General features: G+C 57.0%; 2 protein-coding genes across 3 annotated transcripts in view; one reads left to right on the top strand and one right to left on the bottom strand.

Annotated features, from left to right (window-relative positions):
• LOC128416946 (riboflavin transporter 2-like) overlaps positions 1-17,840 on the top strand; it is a 274,487-nt gene that overhangs the window by 16,906 nt on the left and 239,741 nt on the right. The window lies entirely within an intron of this gene.
• Positions 12,706-17,840, bottom strand: part of HSF1 (heat shock transcription factor 1) — a 37,970-nt gene continuing 32,835 nt past the window's right edge. The window contains exons 10-14 of one of the 2 annotated variants that reach the window (XM_053395040.1): positions 17,201-17,287; positions 15,003-15,108; positions 14,821-14,880; positions 14,092-14,161; positions 12,706-13,667 (exon numbers count right to left, since the gene is read on the bottom strand). In XM_053395040.1, coding sequence (XP_053251015.1) covers positions 13,465-13,667; positions 14,092-14,161; positions 14,821-14,880; positions 15,003-15,108; positions 17,201-17,287 — 526 coding nt within the window. In that variant the 3' untranslated portion in view covers positions 12,706-13,464. The remainder of the gene's footprint in view (positions 13,668-14,091; positions 14,162-14,820; positions 14,881-15,002; positions 15,109-17,200; positions 17,288-17,840) is intronic. The other variant, XM_053395041.1, reaches the window with a different exon arrangement.

The raw sequence follows: 17,840 nt of genomic DNA, 5'->3' as shown, positions 1-17,840 counted from the left end.
GAGCAGTGCGGGTGCCAGGGGCCACTGCAGCTGCCTCAGTCCTCCCCGGGGGCAGGCAGTCAGGCAGCCCTTGCAACCGGATCCAGCCCCACAGGCCCTGTGTCACCCCTGAGAAAGCCTTTAATCCAGGAGAGCCGAGAGAGGCCCTGAACAAAAGCGCATTGAGATGCTCCACAGCCACAAAGGGAGCTTTGTTCTGGCGCTGGCACCTTCCGCATTGCTGGGGGGGGGCTGGAGAGGTGTATCTGGCTGGGGGGGCATGGGGGGGCTTCATCTGCTCAGGCGATGAGGAGGGAGGACCCCAGGCCTGGACCGTCCTGGCAGGCTCTTCCTACTGTCATGGCTTGTGAGTGGGTGGATAGACAGACAGACAGACAGACAGACAGACAGACAGACAGACAGACAGACAGACAGACAGACAGACACTGTATAGATAATCCATCATCAGAGCAAAGTTGTTCTTTGTAGTCTTTGCACCCACACTTCTTCTTTGGCGATCCCTCGTGGCTGAGTAAGATTGTCTTTCATCAGAACGGTTTTAACAATGAGTCCGTAAGTGACTGTGGAGGCCAATTCTGGATCCACACGTCCTTCCACAATTGGGACTGAGTGGTGACCCCACTGGGCGCGGTAATCCAGTCAGGGAAAAAGGGAGGCAGACTAAGTTTAGGGCACCTTTTCTAGCCCCTCCCCCTTTTGGGGGTGAGCAGAGTGGATCCTAAAAAGGGCTGCTCGGTCATGGATACAGCTGCCGAGCTGCTCAACTGCCTCGCTCCTTGAGTCAGAACAACTGAATCTGTATCCACCGCCCATGTGCCGGTTCATGACTAGGGGCTTCCAGATTTCATGATCCTGCCTCCATTACCATTTGCCGATCGCCATGGCACATTTGGAGTTTGGGATGGGATTTTGGAAGACGCTTGTGCGTGAATTTGTTTTGTGTGTGTAGATCAGTGCACCCTGACCAGCGCACAGTCTTCGCAGTAAGGCTCTGTTCCGATCCAGCAAATCAGGGCACCCCCCCCACACCCCCCCACTGAACTCCCAATTGTCCTTTGTGCTAATAAAGGAGTCCTTGCGTTCCACCGAACAAACTCCCCTCTTTGCTGCCTGGGTTAATTGATGGGGAGCAGGTGCCAAGGTCCAGGAAGGGCACCTGAGACTCTCATCATGGCGTAAATAATCCCTCCAGCTAAAAGCATCTCAGCTAGCAAAGTCTCCCTGGGAAGGACCCCCCCCACCCATCTCTCTCTCTCTCTCTCTCTCTCTCTCTCTCTCTCTCTCTCTCTCTCTCTCTCTCTCTCCTTGAGGAGCTGCTGGCAGCCTGAGAGCAGCAGGCGATGCTGGGGTCCCTGTGCCCAGGTCTGGGGTTGGACTTGGGCTGGTGTGAGGCAGGGCGAGGAAGGGCTGCCCCTCGTGGCTGGGCACCCCCCACCTTTGCTGCACAGCGGCAGGTGGTGGTGGGGAGGAAGCCCCCCGCCCCTCAGGAAGGGAGCCCAGGGGCTGCTCAGGGGCCTCTGTGGCTCTGCCCCTCCCACAGCAGCCACCCATCACCCTCCTGCCCGCCTCTGGATTGGCTGGCCCCTCGCAGCCGGCTCCCCCCTGGAGGGGACAGACCCATATAATGGGCCTCCCGTGGCTCAGCACACAGAGTGTTTCTGCCTCCCCCAGAGTTCCTGAGACTGAACCCCAGCACCGCTCCAAGCGCCAGACGCCCAGGATCATGCGGGCACAGCACAGGTGGGTGCCAACTTTGCTTGGGTGCAGAAAGGGGGCCCTGTGGGTGGGCTGGGTCCATGCACCTGTTTGCCCCAGGTGAATCCAGGTTTAGATCCCTGCCCAGGTGTGGGGCTTGCAGGGCATCCCGCAGAACAGATCAGCCTCCCCTCCTCTCTTCTCCTCAGTTTCCCTCCCGTTATATCTGCTGCCAGGGAGCCTGGCTCAGTGCCTGGTGTGGAGGCCTGTCGGCCAGAAAGCTGACCAACTGTGGACCCTACTGGGCACCAGGTGGTCTGGAGTCAGTCACCTGCTGAAGGATGGCCTTGTAGCAGGGTCCATGTGCATCGGGGGCTGGCAGCTGCTGAGTTGCCCCCAGGACTGGAGGAGGTGTGGGAGGTGGCAGCCAGAGGAGGGGGAAGCCAGGGCCCCCAGAGTCCCCCCTCCAGTGCTGTGCTCTTGCCCTGGCCTGTGCTTCAGCTTCTGTTTGGACTCAGGAGGTCCCAGACCCCATGGCATCTCCAGGTGGGCCTGATAAAAGACTCCTTTTCTTCCTAGAACCCTGGGGAGCTGATTCTGTCACTCAGTATCCATTGCACTTTTTAATCATTTCCTCCTGCAAATGTTGACCAAAATGCAATATTGAACAGTCACTATGCTTTATAATCGACAAATTCAAAAATATGTTTTGTCCGCAAAGATGTAAACCCCAAAGCACTGTTCAGTTGAATATTTATTTATTCATTTAATTTCCTTTATAATTGCTTCTCGTAAAGCTTCCCAAAGTGATTTCACAATGAAAACATATGTATATACAGACTGGCTTATCCACACCTCCCCTTGTTCTGCTGCTTCCCTCACCCTCCTGGAAAAAAACTCTGCTCTTTAGTGCTCAATCGGAGCTAACAGGAATTTGGGTTTTCCCCAGATTGCCATTTGTTCTGATGCATCACTAAAGAGCGGGTTTTCCCTTGGAAGGCAGAGGGGCAAAGGGAAAACTCAAGCAGGAAACTGCCAGGACTCACCTGTGTATGACAGCTATGTACCTTTTACAATTTGTTATGTGCTGTAAGCCGCCCAGAGTGGCTGGGAAAACCCGGCCAGATGGGTGGGGTATCAATAATAAAATCATCACCAAGGGATCAGCAGGGTCTCACTTCTACAGCTTCTCCTCTGCAGTGGGCAGGGTCTCTCCAGCAACTCCTCTCCACTGCCATGTGGTTGTTCTGCAGGAGATTTTCGGAGGGAATTGTGCCCCATCATAGCAGGGCAGGAGAGGAAGAGACTGCTGCCTTGTTGGGGGGGGGTCTCCCACCTCAGGCAGCCCCAGAGTGGTTCTAAAAAACAACACAAGACTTGCTGGCAACACAGACTTGGAGGACCCTAAGTCGGAGTGAGATTCAGGTCTCACTCCCAATATCCGTTTTGAGTGCCAAGAGCCAGCCTTGAATGGGAGTGCCACTGAGCATGTACAGAATGCCCCCCACTTCTGGGATCAGGGCTGTGGCTTCCCAGCAGGCCCCTCTCTGCTGCTGAAGAACCTGATGAACTTTTAAAACGATATTATTTCTGATTTAAGCACTTAAAGCTCTTCCCATAACTTTGCACAACCAGCCATCCTGACGACTAAGCCACAAGGCAGGGCCAGGGACTTCACAGCTGAGCTGAGATTTCTGGCGTGGCTCAAAGCTCAGACTCTTAACCACTGTTATGTTAATGCTCCAGCCCCTTCTCCACTCTCAGCCCCCTCTTCCTTTCCGCCCCGCAGGTTCCTCTTACTCACGGCAGCTGCCGTTCTGCTCCTGGCCATTGTGGTGGCAGATGGTGAGTTGCAGTCGGCACTTGGTGGGTGGGTGGGTGGAGGGAGGGGCCCCTGGAGTTGGGGGTGTGGGACCCCCAGAAAGGAAAGAGGAAGAGGCACTTACAGCCGGCCAGCATCCTGCAAAGCAGAGAAGCAGCTTGCACCCCAAATACACAGCCTCTGAGCGGTGAGAGGCTCCAGGGATTCCCAGCACTTTTCCACTGTCCAGTTTCCTTGGGAAGAAGGTGAGCAGTTTAGAATATAGGGTTTTCAAAAAGACATATCTGCAATGAGCATAGGCTGGAGGGGCTCATAGCATTAACCCCACAACAGATCCTGCTTCTATATTAATCGCAGCTTTGGATCCAGCACAGATCAAGCAGGTATGTGTGTCTCCGGCTTCCGGCCTGCTTGCAGCTCACATGAACATCCTCTGGCTATTGTTCTCCTAAATAGCAGCCAGGGAGGGGAGCGTGGAGGAAAAGCCCCTCCCCTTTAGCCTGGAGGGCCCCCTCACTTAGTGGAAGATCTTGCATCCCAGCTCATCCTTTTGTGATGCTGATGGGGACACTTAAGCAGCCAGCTACGGCCATGGTCTTACACATGGGCAGGCAAACTAAGGCCCAGGGGCCGGATCCGGATCTCAATCCAGCCCACAGACGGTCAGTGAATCAATGTGTTTTTACATGAGTAGAATATGTCCTTTTATTTAAAATGCATCTCTGGGTTATTTGCGGAGCAGAGGAATTTGTTCATATTTCCCCCAAAAAATATAGTCCTGCCCCCCGCAAGGTCTGAGGGACGGTGGACCGGCCCCCTCCTGAAAAAGTTTGCTGACCCCTGGTCCAACAAAGAGGCTGGACCAACTAGTTCAGGAACCTCCTCTGTCCGATTTGATCCCTCGCTGGGTGCAGGACCCCAAGAAATGGAGGGGACTTGGGGCATCATGCAGACTGACCCTCACAGCCCACAACGACGATAATAAACAACCGCTTCTCTCTCCCTCTCTGCAGAACCCCTGAGCTCCCCAAGTCCCACTTCCCCCGCAGGCAGCCAGACAACAGGTATGTCTAAGGGGCTTGGCTTTTGAGGGGCAAAGTTCTTCCCCTTCACCTTTGCAGGCAGAGCAGCTGCTCCACTTGCCAAGGAAGGAACCAAGTGCTGCTGTGACCAGCTCAGCTCTCAGAGCGAAGGACTGGGTGCCAGGAGTTCACTGTCTTGCTCCAGAATCCCCTGCGATGAAGAGAGCAGCAGAAAGGCTGAGCCGGGAGAGGGCTCCAGAAAGCAGGAAGGAAAGCAGACTCCCCGCAGTCCTCCAGCTCCAGATGTTTGGGACTACAACTCCCATCAGCTTGAGTCAGGTGCCATGCTGTCTGCTGGAAGCTGTAGTTCAAAACATCTGGAGGGCGCCAGTTTGGGGGCAGCTGGCCTGAACCTGTTTGGGGCTCTGGGTGGCTGAGGGGGAAATGCCCAAAGGGGCTTCATCGCACGGGACCCCCGGCCCCCCTTCAGCTTCTCTCTCTGCCCCCGTCTCTTTCAGAGCCCGTGGCAAACTCAGAGCCCATCATCTCCGGTAAATCGGAGGCCTCGGGAGAAAGTAAGTGGAACCCTGGAAGCCAGAGATGCTACTTTGGCAGAAGAGGGGGATCAGAGAATCAGAGAAGTCCAGCCCCTAATAATAATAATAATAATAATAATAATAATAATAATAATAATAATAATATATTTATATCCTGCCCATCCAGCAGGAATCACAGCTAAAGACTCTCTGAGAGATGGCTCAAGTCAGGGGGAGATTGCTGTGGTGGCTCAGGTGTGAGAGTGACGCCCTCTGCTCATGCCCAGGGACACTCTTGCCCTTGCTGCTACTTCACAACATCCCCCTGGAGAAGAGCTCTAGCAGTCCAAGGGTGGCCACAAACTGCTGCCTGCATGAGTCGCATGCCCCCGGTACACCTTCCTTGGCCATGCAGAGGCTCAGCCCCTGAGCTGGGTCCACGTTCTAAAATGAGCTGTTCAAGCTTGGGACTCGCTTTGGCTCCTGACCGACAGCCCACAGAGAGATGGAGGCCTGGACTGGAATTTCATCCAATGTCTAGAGGCTAAAGGGTTGTGGGGAGGCAGAAGATGGAGTGGGGTTCAGCCTCTCTGCCGTGCCTCATTTGAACACCTGTCTCCATGTCCACAGGTGAGATTGGAACTCCTGCAGATCCCATGGCCACAGGTAGGCAGGACCCAGCAAGCTCCCCTCCCCCCCCTGGCCCCCTTTGTGCCCCTTTGCCTCCTGAGCCCTCCAACTGGCCCCTCTCTCTTGGAGGACACAGCTGTGTATTCTGGGACCCTTGAATGGACCGGCTGCCCCCAAGCGAGATAGAGGGTGTGGTGCCCCCATTGCCAGCCCACGACTCGAAGGGCTGACCCAGATGCCAGTCAAGGCAGCTTCCCTGCAGCCAAGGGGCCGGCGGTACCTTGTCCTTTGGACCTCAGGTGGCAAAATGCCTTGGGCTGGGCTGGGCTGGGCTGGCACCATCCCTGCTCACTTTGAGGGCCCCCAGCCCCACAGAATGACCCCCTCATACCCAGAGGTGATGCCCCTGTTTGCTGATTCCTCTCTCACTCCATCCCTGGACAGAGGTGGCCCCCGTGAGCTTTGCAGGGGCCAATCGTGCCCACACAGATGAGGTCAACGGGGACATGATGCTCAACAGTGATGCCTCCAACCTAGGATCCTTCAGCTTGGACCCACTGCCCGGAGACACCCAGAGTGGTACGTCTGCCAGAATGGCTGCCCTTGCCTTCCCATGGGTCCATAGAATCTTAGGGAGCCTGTGGGTCATCTAGTCCAACCCCCTGCAATGCAGGAACCTCATCTAAAGCATCCAGGTGGCCCCTGCTTAAGAACCTCCAAGGAAGGAGAGCCCATCACCTCCTGAGGGAGACCCTCCTGTCACCTCCCCTCTTGCCTTCTTATGGGGGGCTCTGACCTCAGCTGCCCTGACTTACAAGCCAGCCCTCCCCCAGGCCTGACTGTGACTCCACAGAAAGCCCTGCCAGTGCCTCTTCTGACCCTCTCAAGGTTCGGGTCTAGGGGTGCCAACTTGAATAAAATATGGGGCGTCCTGGTAAGCCCCGCCCCTCGATCACATGATGTGGTTGCTCGCACAACAATTGAATGGCAATGCCCATCAAATGGAGGGGGGGTTTCTTAGGAGATGGCTCCTATGTTCAGGTCGGTTCGCAAAACCCCAGTGTCACCTGGTCATACTGGCAGGGGCTGATGGGAGATGTAGTCCATCTGGAGGGCACCTTCTTGGGGAAGGAGAAGAGCTGCCAGCTGCATGGAGACCTTTGTAAACCCCCTTGGGAGGGCAGTGGAGAGTCCTTGAGACCCAGCACTGCCCAGGCCACCTCTGAGCCCCACATGCCCATCTGTGGGATATGGAAGGGACCTCTCTCTCTCTCTGGTTTCTCTAGGTCCCGCCATGGATGTTCCTGCTCATTCCCACGAGTCCCAAGAAAGTAAGTTCTTCCTGGGTTGGGAGTCACATCAGGGGTCTTGGGAAATGGGCAACTCCACAGAGGGTGGAGGGCACCTCCACAGAGAACCCCTCCAGAGGGCTGTGCAAGGCTCTGTCCTGGGGGAGGCAAGCCGCGTGGGAGCCTTAGGGGAGACCAGTCTGGGGCAAGGCCTGGCTCAATGGCTGCTAGTCATGGTGGTTCTGCCTCTGAACGGCAAGTGCTGGGAATCACAAGTGAGGAACTTGCTCTTGCGCACAAATCCTGCTTTCGGGTTTCCCTTAATGGGCATCTGGTTGGATGCTGGACTGGGTGGGCCCCCTTTGGCCTGATCCTGCAGGCTCCTCTTACCTTTATTCTAGCTGTAACTGGGATGTTTTCCTCCCCAGGCTTGGACCATGAAGTGGATTCAGAGGAGACCCTCGCCTCCCAAGATAAGTGTCCTACGAGGGGCCACAGCACTGTTTGGCCCCTGGGAGAACAGGTTGCTGGCCTGATTCTGAGTTAGCTGGATGCCTCTCCAGTGCTCTTGACCCCTGAAATGTCCCCACTTTTGACCCCTGAAGGCATTGCAGTTGGGTCCGGTTCCTGCTCAAGGCCGCCGTGGTCTCTACCAAAATTTGAAATGCAATTCTGACCCCTAAAATCAGGGGTGGGGTGTTTCAGATGTCACCAGGCTCCAGCTTGCACCAGCCCCAGTCAGGGAGTGAGGATGCTGCCATCCCACAACATTTGCAGGGTCACCAATTTGCCGCATGTCCTCATGTCCCTCGAGTGTCGGGGAGCAGAGCTGGTTCAGAACGTGCCGTTCCCAGGAACAAAGACCTCCTCCCTGGCACCACGGAGCCCTGATAAGTGGGCATGCCATCATGTCTGGGGGGAAACCCTGATGCACACCAGGCCCACCCCGTGCCCTACACAGAGGGAGCATGGGGGGCAGGTTGTGCCCGTTGGGCACCAACCAGATTTGCTTGCAGGAACCTTGCAAAGGAAGTGATACGACCCCCTTTCCTTATTGAGCATTCGCTCCCGTCGGATTGTTGGGAGCTTGTACAGCAAGGAGTGTTTCCGGGTTGCGGCAGGGGCCACAGCTCAGCGACAGAGGAGTATCTGCCTTGCAGCAGAAGGTTCCAGGTTCAACGTGCAACGGCAGCTGCAGGCAGGGTTGGAGAGACTCCCTGCCTGACACCCTGGAGAGACGCTGCCTGCCAGTGTAGACAATACTGGGCTCTAGATCAGGGGTCAGCAAACTTTTACAGCAGGGGGCCGGTCCACTGTCCCTCAGACCTTGTGGGGGGCAGGACTATATTTTTTTTGGGGGGGGGGAATGAATTTCTATGCCCCACAAATAACCCAGAGATTCATTTTAGACAAAAGCACACATTCTACTCATGTAAAAACACCAGGCAGGCCCCACAAATAACCCAGAGATGCATTTTAAATAAAAGGACACATTCTACTCATGTAAAAACACGCTGATTCCTGGACCATCTGCGGGAAGGCAATTGGGCTGGATCCGGCCGCCGGGCCTTAGTTTGCCTACCCGTGCTCCAGGTGGACCAGGGCTCTGACGTGGTGCGAGGGAGCGCCCTATGTGCCACCCCGATCTCCCTGCCTCCACCACCATGAATTTTATTGCGTTTCTTGGTGCATTTTGTCCATCAAAATGTTTTATTTTTTAAAGTAGATTTGTTGTGCATGAGCCTTGATTCCCTGTGCTCTTGCAAAACAGTGGCAGCCTTGGGGGGGGGGGGCTCACTCAGCCTTCCAAAGCAGCAGCTCCTGGCCTCTTTGCATGGCCCTTTCAAGGGGGCTTGTCCCAGGAGGGTCCTTCAACTGCCGCCCCCCTCCAAACATCACCAAGGACCATCCTTGGTCCAACAGATCCAGCTGCTTGGCAAACTCTGCTGTGGCTCAGGAATCACAGAATGAGAGGTGGAAGGGAATCCATGCAGGAGCCCCAGGGCTCACTTGTGGGGGTCTGTGAGGCTGGCCGGTCGGCCTGAGGTGCCAGGCCAGGGAGATGAGGTGAGCGGCTTCTTCTCTTTTCTTCTCCACAGGCATGTGAGGAGCGCTGCTGCCTCCTCCTCCTCCCCCCCTTGCTGAAGGCCCTGAGGTGCCCCAGTGGACAGCCGTCGCCCGCCTGCTCCTGCGCTGCCGACTGAGCCTTTGCTTCCTCCTGCAGACTCCCCTCTCTCCACCCCTTGCGCTTTTCACGCCACCTTTCCTGCCACGGCTGGCCACAGGATACGCTTGGGGGTGGGGGAGCAGGAGGTGCCACCCCCGGTCCGCACTGAGCCCCCCAGCTGCCTCCTCCTCTTCTCCAGCCATGCCCACCGGCCTGAGCTGCTCCTCAGACACGGAGGCTCAAGGACTGGGGCTTTTTCTAGAGCCTTGGAGTTGAAAGGGACCCCAGGGCCATGGAGCCTGACTCTTGTGCTCAAACGCAGGAATCTGCCCACTGCCCCAGGTGGGGGCACAAGCCAAAGCTCCAGTCAGCCAGCCAAGCCACATGCTGCCTGCCTGCCTGCGCACAGGAACCCAAATGAAGGTGTCCTGGAGGAAAAGGCCTCTCCCCGCCTGCTGCCAAGCAACCAAGCCTGGTCATTAGCAGAGCAAAACCCGGGTCAGCAGCTTTGACCCGCTGCTCTCTGGTGTCCTGCTTCCAGCTGCTTCCAGCTGCAGAAGCCTCCTCCCCAGGCTTCGCTTCCGGATCCTAGGCAGCTAGTCCCAGCCGTGTGTTGGGTCTCAGGGTACCCCAGGTCCCTCTCACCCCAGCCTTTGGGAGTCTTGGTTGCCTTCTCGGCCAGCCCAAGCAAGTTTCTAGCCAGAGAGCTTTCCGTGGCCTTTGGGCCACTGGCGGGGCTGGGCTGGGTGGGGTGTGAGAACGTGTCCCAGCCTGGAAGGTGAGGCCCCAAGAAGCGGAGGAAGAACAAAGCAGAGTCCGGTTGTCTGGGAGTTTGGAGTAGCTCGCAGAACAGAGGGGTTTCCTGCTGTGCCTGCACAAGGACCCATAACTGGCCAGCAATGAGCTAGGCAGCCCTGGGCTCACTGGTACATCATTTGCTGTGCAAGCAGAAGCTCCCAGATTCAACTGCCGATAGCCTCTCTAGGAAGGGCTGAGATTCCCGCTCTGGTATCCAGGAGAGCTGCTGCCAGCCTGTGCGGGAAATACTGAGCTAGGTGGAGCGTCGGACTCAGCAGAAGGCAGCTTCCTAGATTGCAGGGTGGGAGGCTGGCTGGATGGCAGCAGCGCCAGTCTTGGATTCCTGCCCCAGAGGGGGGGGGGTTGGAGCACTTAGGACTAGACCAGGTGTTTGGGGCTACAACTCCCAACAGCCTCTGCCAGACAGGAGAGGTAGTCCAAACCCTCTGGAGGGCACCAGTTTGGCAAAGGCTGAGCTGCTGGGTCAAGTCTTCCAGTCCCAGGAGATGCGTGGCAAGGCAGAAGGGTTTCTGCCATCAGCTCCACCCCCTCCCCCAGCTGGATTGCGACCAGGCAGGCTGCAGGGCGGAGGAGCCCCGTCCTAATTCCGAGGCTTGGATTTCTGAGGGCAGTGCCCACCTTGAGGCAGCGCCTGGGTGCTGGCCAGGAGCCAGGCTGCTGTGTGTGTTTGGTTTGGGGAGGGGGCTGCTGTTCCCAAGGGGTCGTGTGGCTAGCCAGTGCCTCGCCAGCCTTTTCCCTGTGGCCCTGGGGGTTGGGGTGCCTTTTCTGTTGCTGTCCTGACCTGCTCTTGCCGTACTGTGTCCTGCTAATGCACGCAGGTCTGGCCTGCCTCCTTGTTCAATAAAGACAAGCAAACCATGTTACGAGTTGGTGTCCCAGCACAGCAGCAGGGGTGGCGCTGGCCCTTGAGCCACGTTCCAACTGGGGCCTCAGAACACCAGGAGGGAGGGAGGGAGGGAGGGAGAAGACACAGGTGGCAGGAGATCCATATTCCAATATCTCAAGGGCCGCCACATGGAAGATGGAGCAAGCTTGTTTTCTGCTGCTCCGAAGGGTGGGACCCAAACCAATGGATCCAAATGGCAATACAGGAGATTCCAACACAAGGAAGGAATTTCAGAAAGAGCCATTTGACAATGGAACAGACTCCCTGGGAAGGCTGGGTGTCGGGGATTATTTAACTGTAATCCCTGCATTGCAGGGGCTGGATGGATGACCTGGGGGTCCTTTTCAACTCTACCACCCCATTATTCTAAAGCAGGCATAGGCAAACTCCAGCCCTCTGGATGACTGCAATTCCCATCATCCCTAGCTAACAGGACCAGTGGTCAGGGATGATGGGAATTGTAGCCCCAAACATCTGGAGGGCCGGAGTTTGCCTATGCCTGCTTTAGTTCTAAAGGCTTGACAAGGCTGACCAAAACCACCTCCCACCCCAAAAGGTCATGTCAGGGCAAGCCTGGCATGTTTTTGCCCAGTTCAATGTGGCAGGGCTGGAGCTGTCAAGTTCAGCAGTTCACCATGCTGAATTTGTGACTGACCAGGAGACTTGCAGCCAATTTTAAGGCTAGCTGTCTGTTGCCGGCTCTTCTCACTAACCCACACAACCCCCCTTGACCAGAAGCCCTTTCTACGACTGCGTGTGTCCTGACTCGGCCTTGCTGCCACATTCCACATGCCACCCCCTCTGCTGACACATTCCCCAAAAGGTCTTGGACCAGCGGCCTGATCCTCCCTTGCCAAGTGAGAAAACAGGGAATGCTACATGGAGACCCTTATAAGGGAGGAGGTCCAGAGTCGTTAAAGCATAACAAGCATTTGGAGCATGAAAAGCTTCATAGCTGGGAATTTCAGAACTGAAGGCCGAGGTCCCTGGCACCCCACAACGGCCCCTCTGCAAGCCCAGTGAGCTGTGGGGCAATTGTGCTGGGCTGACGGACGCCCCAGGCCTAGACATAGCCTCACAGCCCCCCACCTCGGTTTTTGTAAGGAGGCAGCCAGTTTGCAAGGCCCTTCTGCTCCCTGCTTGGAGGGCCCAAATTCTCCACCTCCTCTGGACAGGAGAGTCTGAGAAGATCAGCAGGAAGAGGCCCCTGCCTTGGTTTTCTTTCAAAGGATGCAACTGGCTAATTTTCCTGCTGCAACCAAGAGTCTTGCCTGGGGGGGGGAGGCAACCCACTGGCTTCTCTGCAGGATCCCGCCCCCCGGCTGCTTGGGCAAGGCAGGCCACAGTTCACTGATCCTGATCCGCAAACTCAGCACTCTGGTCTCCTCCCCCCCCCCCCGTCAGTTGGTTCTAGCTGCTAAATGGAGCTTGGCAGGATTTGCAGGCTGGCCAGCTGGAAGGCTCAGGACCACTTTAGAGACCTGAGAGCAGAGGAGGAAGCGTCTAGCTGATGAAGGAGTGAACCTGACAGACAAAAGGCCACGGGGGGGGGGGCGGTGAAGACAGACACCACTGGCACCCTGCTCTATCTAGACCTTTGCAGAGACAGGATATTGTGGGGGCGGGGGCAGAAAAGGACCCGTAGTCTGTCAGAAGGTGGGTGGGGCCCTTCTCCCCACTCTTCCGCTTCCAGTGGGGGTGGGAGGAATATTCCCTGGGCAGCAACTGGGATCCGCTTCCCAGTATTGGCTGGCAGGATGGGCCCCACGGTGGGTGCGCCTCGTCCGTTTTGGAAATAAAAGTGTGCGGCGCCTAGAGAGTGATGGGCCACTTCACGTATAGATATAGATATATAGATATATTTGAATATGTATATATAGGTATTTATATAGCAGGAGAGAGGAAGGCTGAGGGGGAGGAGGGGGCTTCTTCTCTCATGTAAAAATCCAAAATACAATTTTCTTCTAGTAACAATCAAAATGCAAATGTACAAATTCTTTACTGCTAAGCCAAGGGAAACAAGCCCCATGGGGGAGGGGGGGCATGGGGGAGGGCAGCCTCCTCCCGCCCGGGCGCCCTGTAACATTCGGGGACACACGCAACAGCAGACGTGACAAAGGGACCCAGCCCTTGAGCCCCGGGTGCGAGAGGCACTCTCACTTCTCTCGAAATGCCAACAAGTCCATCCTGATGGGAGGGGGAATTCTCCGTCTCCTTTTCTCCTTCCCCTCCCCAGTGAGAGCGACCCCCCTCATCGCTCACTTGCTCTCCTTCCTCTCCGCCTAGAGGGCAGGGCAAGGGGTCGGTGCTTAGCGTCCAGGCCTAGGGCGCCTGGCACCCAAAACAGGCGGTGGCAGCAGCCAAGGAACACACACACGTCTTCCGCCAACGGGCATCCCCCCGCCCCCCAAGCCACGGTGCCCCTCCAGAGCCGCCGCCCGGAGGGGTGGGCACCCGAAGCACAGACACAAACACACCCTCGCAGCCTGGCCAAAGGGGAGAGCAGGGGCTCGTCCGCAACGTCACTGGAGCAAAGCAAGGGGGCGGCTGGCCCTTCCTGGAGTCCGGCCTTCCTTCCACACTGGCCAGGGCCCGGCCTTAGGAGACGGAGGGGTCCTTGGGCTTGGGCGTCTCCGCCCCCGAGAGGAGGGCGATGGTGGGGTCCTCCAAGTACTCGTCCTCCGTGAAGCAGGGTCCTTCGTCCAGCTCAAAGAAGATGGGCATTTCCGTGTTGGCCATGTCCATGGAGCTCGAGTCAACCAGGAAGAGGGGCTGCGCTGTGTAGTGGACCAGCTGCTTGCCTACGGGAAGGGCAGAGACACCATCAGAAAGGGGGGGGGTGGGCAAGGCTGAGGGGCCAGGGGGCAGGTGTAAGGATTGTATTGCAGGGGGTGGGCCAGATGACCCTTGGGGTCCCCCCAAGCCTAAAATTCTAGGATTCTGAGGCCGTGGGAAGGAGGACCCTCTCTCGGTTGGAAACTCCATGACCGCCCTCAGAGCAAGGCAGACCCCCACTGCGGCAGCGTGACTTGGAGGGAGAGGAGGCAGGTCAAACAGGCAACAGAAACACAAGACCCCCCGCATGCCTCGGTTTCCCCCTGCGTGGGCCAGGATGGCTCGTTCAGCTGTGAGGATGTCCATGCTCCTGCCTGGCCGTGGGGAAAAGGTTGATGCAGAGAAGCAGGGGGGGGGCAGGGAGAGGCGAGCAGCAGCCGTGATGCCCACCTGTGTCTGCTGCAGAGTCTTCCACTTCTGCTGGCTTCTGCTGCTCCTGGCAGGAGAGGAGGTCTTGGATCTGCAGAGAGAGAGGAGGCGCTGCTGAGCCAAGGCCTGTGAGGCCCAGGGAGCAAGGAGGGGGCTTTGCTGGCCGTGTCTCACGAAAGTCAAGCCCCACACCCAGCCCTCCACACAGGAGAGCCCCTAGCTGGCTGGCACTATGTGGGTCTACCACCTCCCTGACTCCAGGGCACAATCTGGCAGGAAGTTCTCCTGCACAGGCCCCACTGAAATAAAGAGCTGCACTTCAATGGGGCTGGTGCAGGAGAGCTTCCTGGGGAACTGCACCCTCCGGGATCAGATCTGGGCCAGTCTTCTGCAGCCTCCAGGCTGTGCCTTGGTGGGTGGCGGTGAAGAAACAGAGGAGGGGCTTTAGAGGGACGTGTTGGGAATGAGGCAGCCTCAGCCTCAGCCTCATCTTCCCATCATCACATCCAGAGAGCGACTCTGGGGAGTCTGCTCAGCTGATGGCGGGGCTGATCAGAAGGCTGCGCTGAGAAAGGCCCACTCAGCACCTCATTAGCAGTGCCTGAGAAGAGGTGCTGATGGGATGACATCACCCGGTGGGGTTCCTCTGCACAGGGCGGGTGGAGAGCACTTTCAGACTCGCCATGTGGGGCTGGCCTACGAATGAGGAAAGGGGAGGTCCTTGACGGATAGCTCCCTCAGCAAACTCACACTGGCCAAGCTGCTGTCCAGATCTGGCAAGTTCAAATCTGTCGCTGAAGGACTGAAGAGCTGTTGGGGAGAGAGAGGGAGGGAGGGGGGAAAGCAGACATTCATGTTAGGAGAGTGAGGCACAACCCCCTCCCCAGCTTCCCCTCCCGCTAGGCGCAGGGACTCCCGAGCGGAAGACTCACGTCCAGCAAGGCGCTGGTGTCCACGCTGAAGCCGTGGGTGCTAAGCATGGTCTGAAGGTTATCCAAGCTGGAGTCAATGGTGTCCAAGTGCTCGTTCAGCTCGTTCCTGGGGATACGAGAGAAGAGAGAGTGGCAGCGAGGGCCAGGATGGCTGCCTGCTTCCCCCAGGACCAGAGGCCCGTGTCTCTGAACTGCCATTGCTGGGGAACAGCAGGAAGGAGGAGAGGGCTGTCACAGAGTTCAACTCCTGCTTGAGGGGCTTCCCCACAAGAGGCACCTGGTTGGCCACAAGGTGAGGAGCGCTTCTTTGGGTTTCATCCAGCAGGGCTCTCCTCATGGTTCCTAGGGGCCTCCTGGGCCAAGTGCATCTCCACCCCCATCTTCCTGGCCCCCTTGTGCTCCCATCACCCACCAAGGGCTCCAGCTTGCTCTTTGTCGAGGAGGAAATGGCTTTGAGCCCGGCTGCCTCTCAGAAGCCTCCTTGCCCAAAACCTTAAGAGGAGCAAGACATCCCTTCCTGCTCTGGAATAGCCCTTGCACAGGCCTGCCATCACCTCCCCCGAACAGACCCAGTGGCTACGGCTACCAGTGTGTTGTCACGGCTAAAATGGCCACTGTTTCTTTAATGCTTAAAAAAGCTGGGTCAGCATGAATCAGCGGCCTGCACAGGGTTGTATATATAGAGTGAGAAATGTTAGTTTGTTGTTGGGTTGGTTGGTTAGTGAAAGCTGGTAGTGGAGTTGGTCAGTCGCTTTTGCACAAAGACTTTTAAGAATAAAAGCAGAAAGTACTCTGCAAGGATATTCTTGTGGACTCTTTTATGCCGACAAGGGTCTGAGGACCAAGCGGAGGAGACAAAGGGAGATCAGAACCCTTTCCTTTTTTTTTTTAAACCAACACTGACACGTCTAACCCTTCCGGTTTCTGCAGGCCTGCCTTGGTTCAGTTTACAGATCAGCAGGGGAAGCCTCACTGCTCAGTCTCGGGGCTCTCAAGGGCCAGCGCCCTCCCCCAAGCAGGAGAAGCAGCCTAAACCTGGGCATGCAAGGGCTGGGCCCAAGCCCCTCCTCTGGAGCGGAAGGCGGGGGCCGCCCCGGAGTAGCCCAATCAGATTATAGACGGGGACCGAAGACGGGGACTGGGAAGGGCGGAGCCATTCAAAGACAAACGGGGAAGTGCATTTGGGGCAAATTCTCCACCAGGAGTTGTGGCCTCTCAGTCCAAAGGTGAATCGCCTGAAGCAGACTTGACAGCTCAGGCAGGAGGCCAGTTCTTTAGACGTTTAAAAAGCCAGGAAACCTGCTGCCTGTCACAAAGAACCCCACCAAGGAAGAAGGGGCAAGTGAAGAGCTACATCAAGGGGGGGGGGACCAGCAGCACCTCCTGTTCGCCAAGAGGCCGCTGTAGGGGCAGCGTTTGGGGCAGGGGCACAGATCTGGCCTTCAAGGAGTGCGCTGCGGCTGTTGCTGCCATTGCAGCACTAGCGGTGTGAGGATACCCAGAGCTTACAGGGTTAACAGCTCTAGGGAAGTGACGGTAGCATCTTTGTTATGTGAACACCTTCACCGCTTTCTCCTGGCTGTTGTTGTTTTGCTGCTGTACAATAAACGCTTCGTAGAATAGAAGAAGCAGTTGTACGAGAGTTTCTCTGCAGGCCTGAGACTCCTTCCGCACTGGCACAGCACTGCGCAAGACACTCTGCTGTAGCCAGGAGAAGCAGGGAGACGCAGAGGAAGCGGGCTGGACGCCCCAGCACTGCCGCTGTTCACGGCCGAGATGGACATTCAACAGAACAAGTGGGGGGGGGTGCAGTTCTTAGGGGCAGGATCTGTGGACCCTGCCGCCTGAGAGTCCCCTGACTTGCCTCATGGGTGGGCCGGCCCTGCAGCAGAGATTGGACCTGGGATCTTCTGGCGCTCCACCACGGAGATTACTTCAGCATACAAAGGTGCTTCAGGGTTTACCTTTCCCCATCCCCCCCCCCCGAGCCAAAAGGGACAGGTGTTTCAAAAAGGTGATTTTCAACGTTGTGGGTTCAACTCCAGTTTGAACTGAGTGTGGCACAAAATCCCCAAGGTAAATGACCCTCCCAGCACAATGTGGAAGGAGGGCCGGAGGGCCTGGCAGAAGGGACACCTCCCCCCAGCACTCCCTGGTGGCGCAGTGCCTGGGGGGCAGCAAGCAATGTAAATGCTAACCCTTGCTGTGGTCTGTAGTGCAGTGAGGCAGAGGAAGGGCTGGGGAAAAGGCAGGTGACTTCGGACATCTGCGGAGGGCGAGCCAAACTGAAAGATACAAAGAGAAGAGGAACACTCGGATTCAGGAGCCCCAGAGAGTTCGGCACCTTCAGGGAGGAAACGGAGGTTACTTTCAAAAGGCAAGGAAGGGCAGGCAGCCGACCCCCTCCAGGAAGAGCCAGAGGGAGGCCCTGGGTGTGAATCAACTCGGGGAAGAGAGCAAAGAGCAGCTGACGGAGGGATCCCACATGGGGGCAGGCAGGGAGAGAAGGGAAGGTGGGGTGCTGCCTGCACAAGGGAACCAGCAAGCGTATTCCTGGGGCAACAGAGTCCTGTTCCTTGGGGCAGGTGCCAAACTGCGCTTCTCTGGGGGACTGAGGGCCAAAACCTCCAAATTCCACCAGCAGAACCAGGTACTTGCAACTCACTGGCCTCAACCTGCTTGTTTTGCATCCAACTACCGACTTTCCCAAGACAGGAAGTGCATGTCCTCTGCCCCCTGGTGGTAAGAGCCTAAGAGGAACTCCACTCATCTAGCCCATCTAGCCCAGCATCCTATTCCCACAGTGGCCAACCAGGTGTCCCCATGGGAAGCCCGCAA

The sequence above is a fragment of the Podarcis raffonei genome, chromosome 7, assembly GCF_027172205.1.
Source record: "Podarcis raffonei isolate rPodRaf1 chromosome 7, rPodRaf1.pri, whole genome shotgun sequence".
Lineage (NCBI taxonomy): Eukaryota > Metazoa > Chordata > Lepidosauria > Squamata > Lacertidae > Podarcis > Podarcis raffonei.
This window is presented reverse-complemented; position numbering and strand designations above follow the sequence as displayed.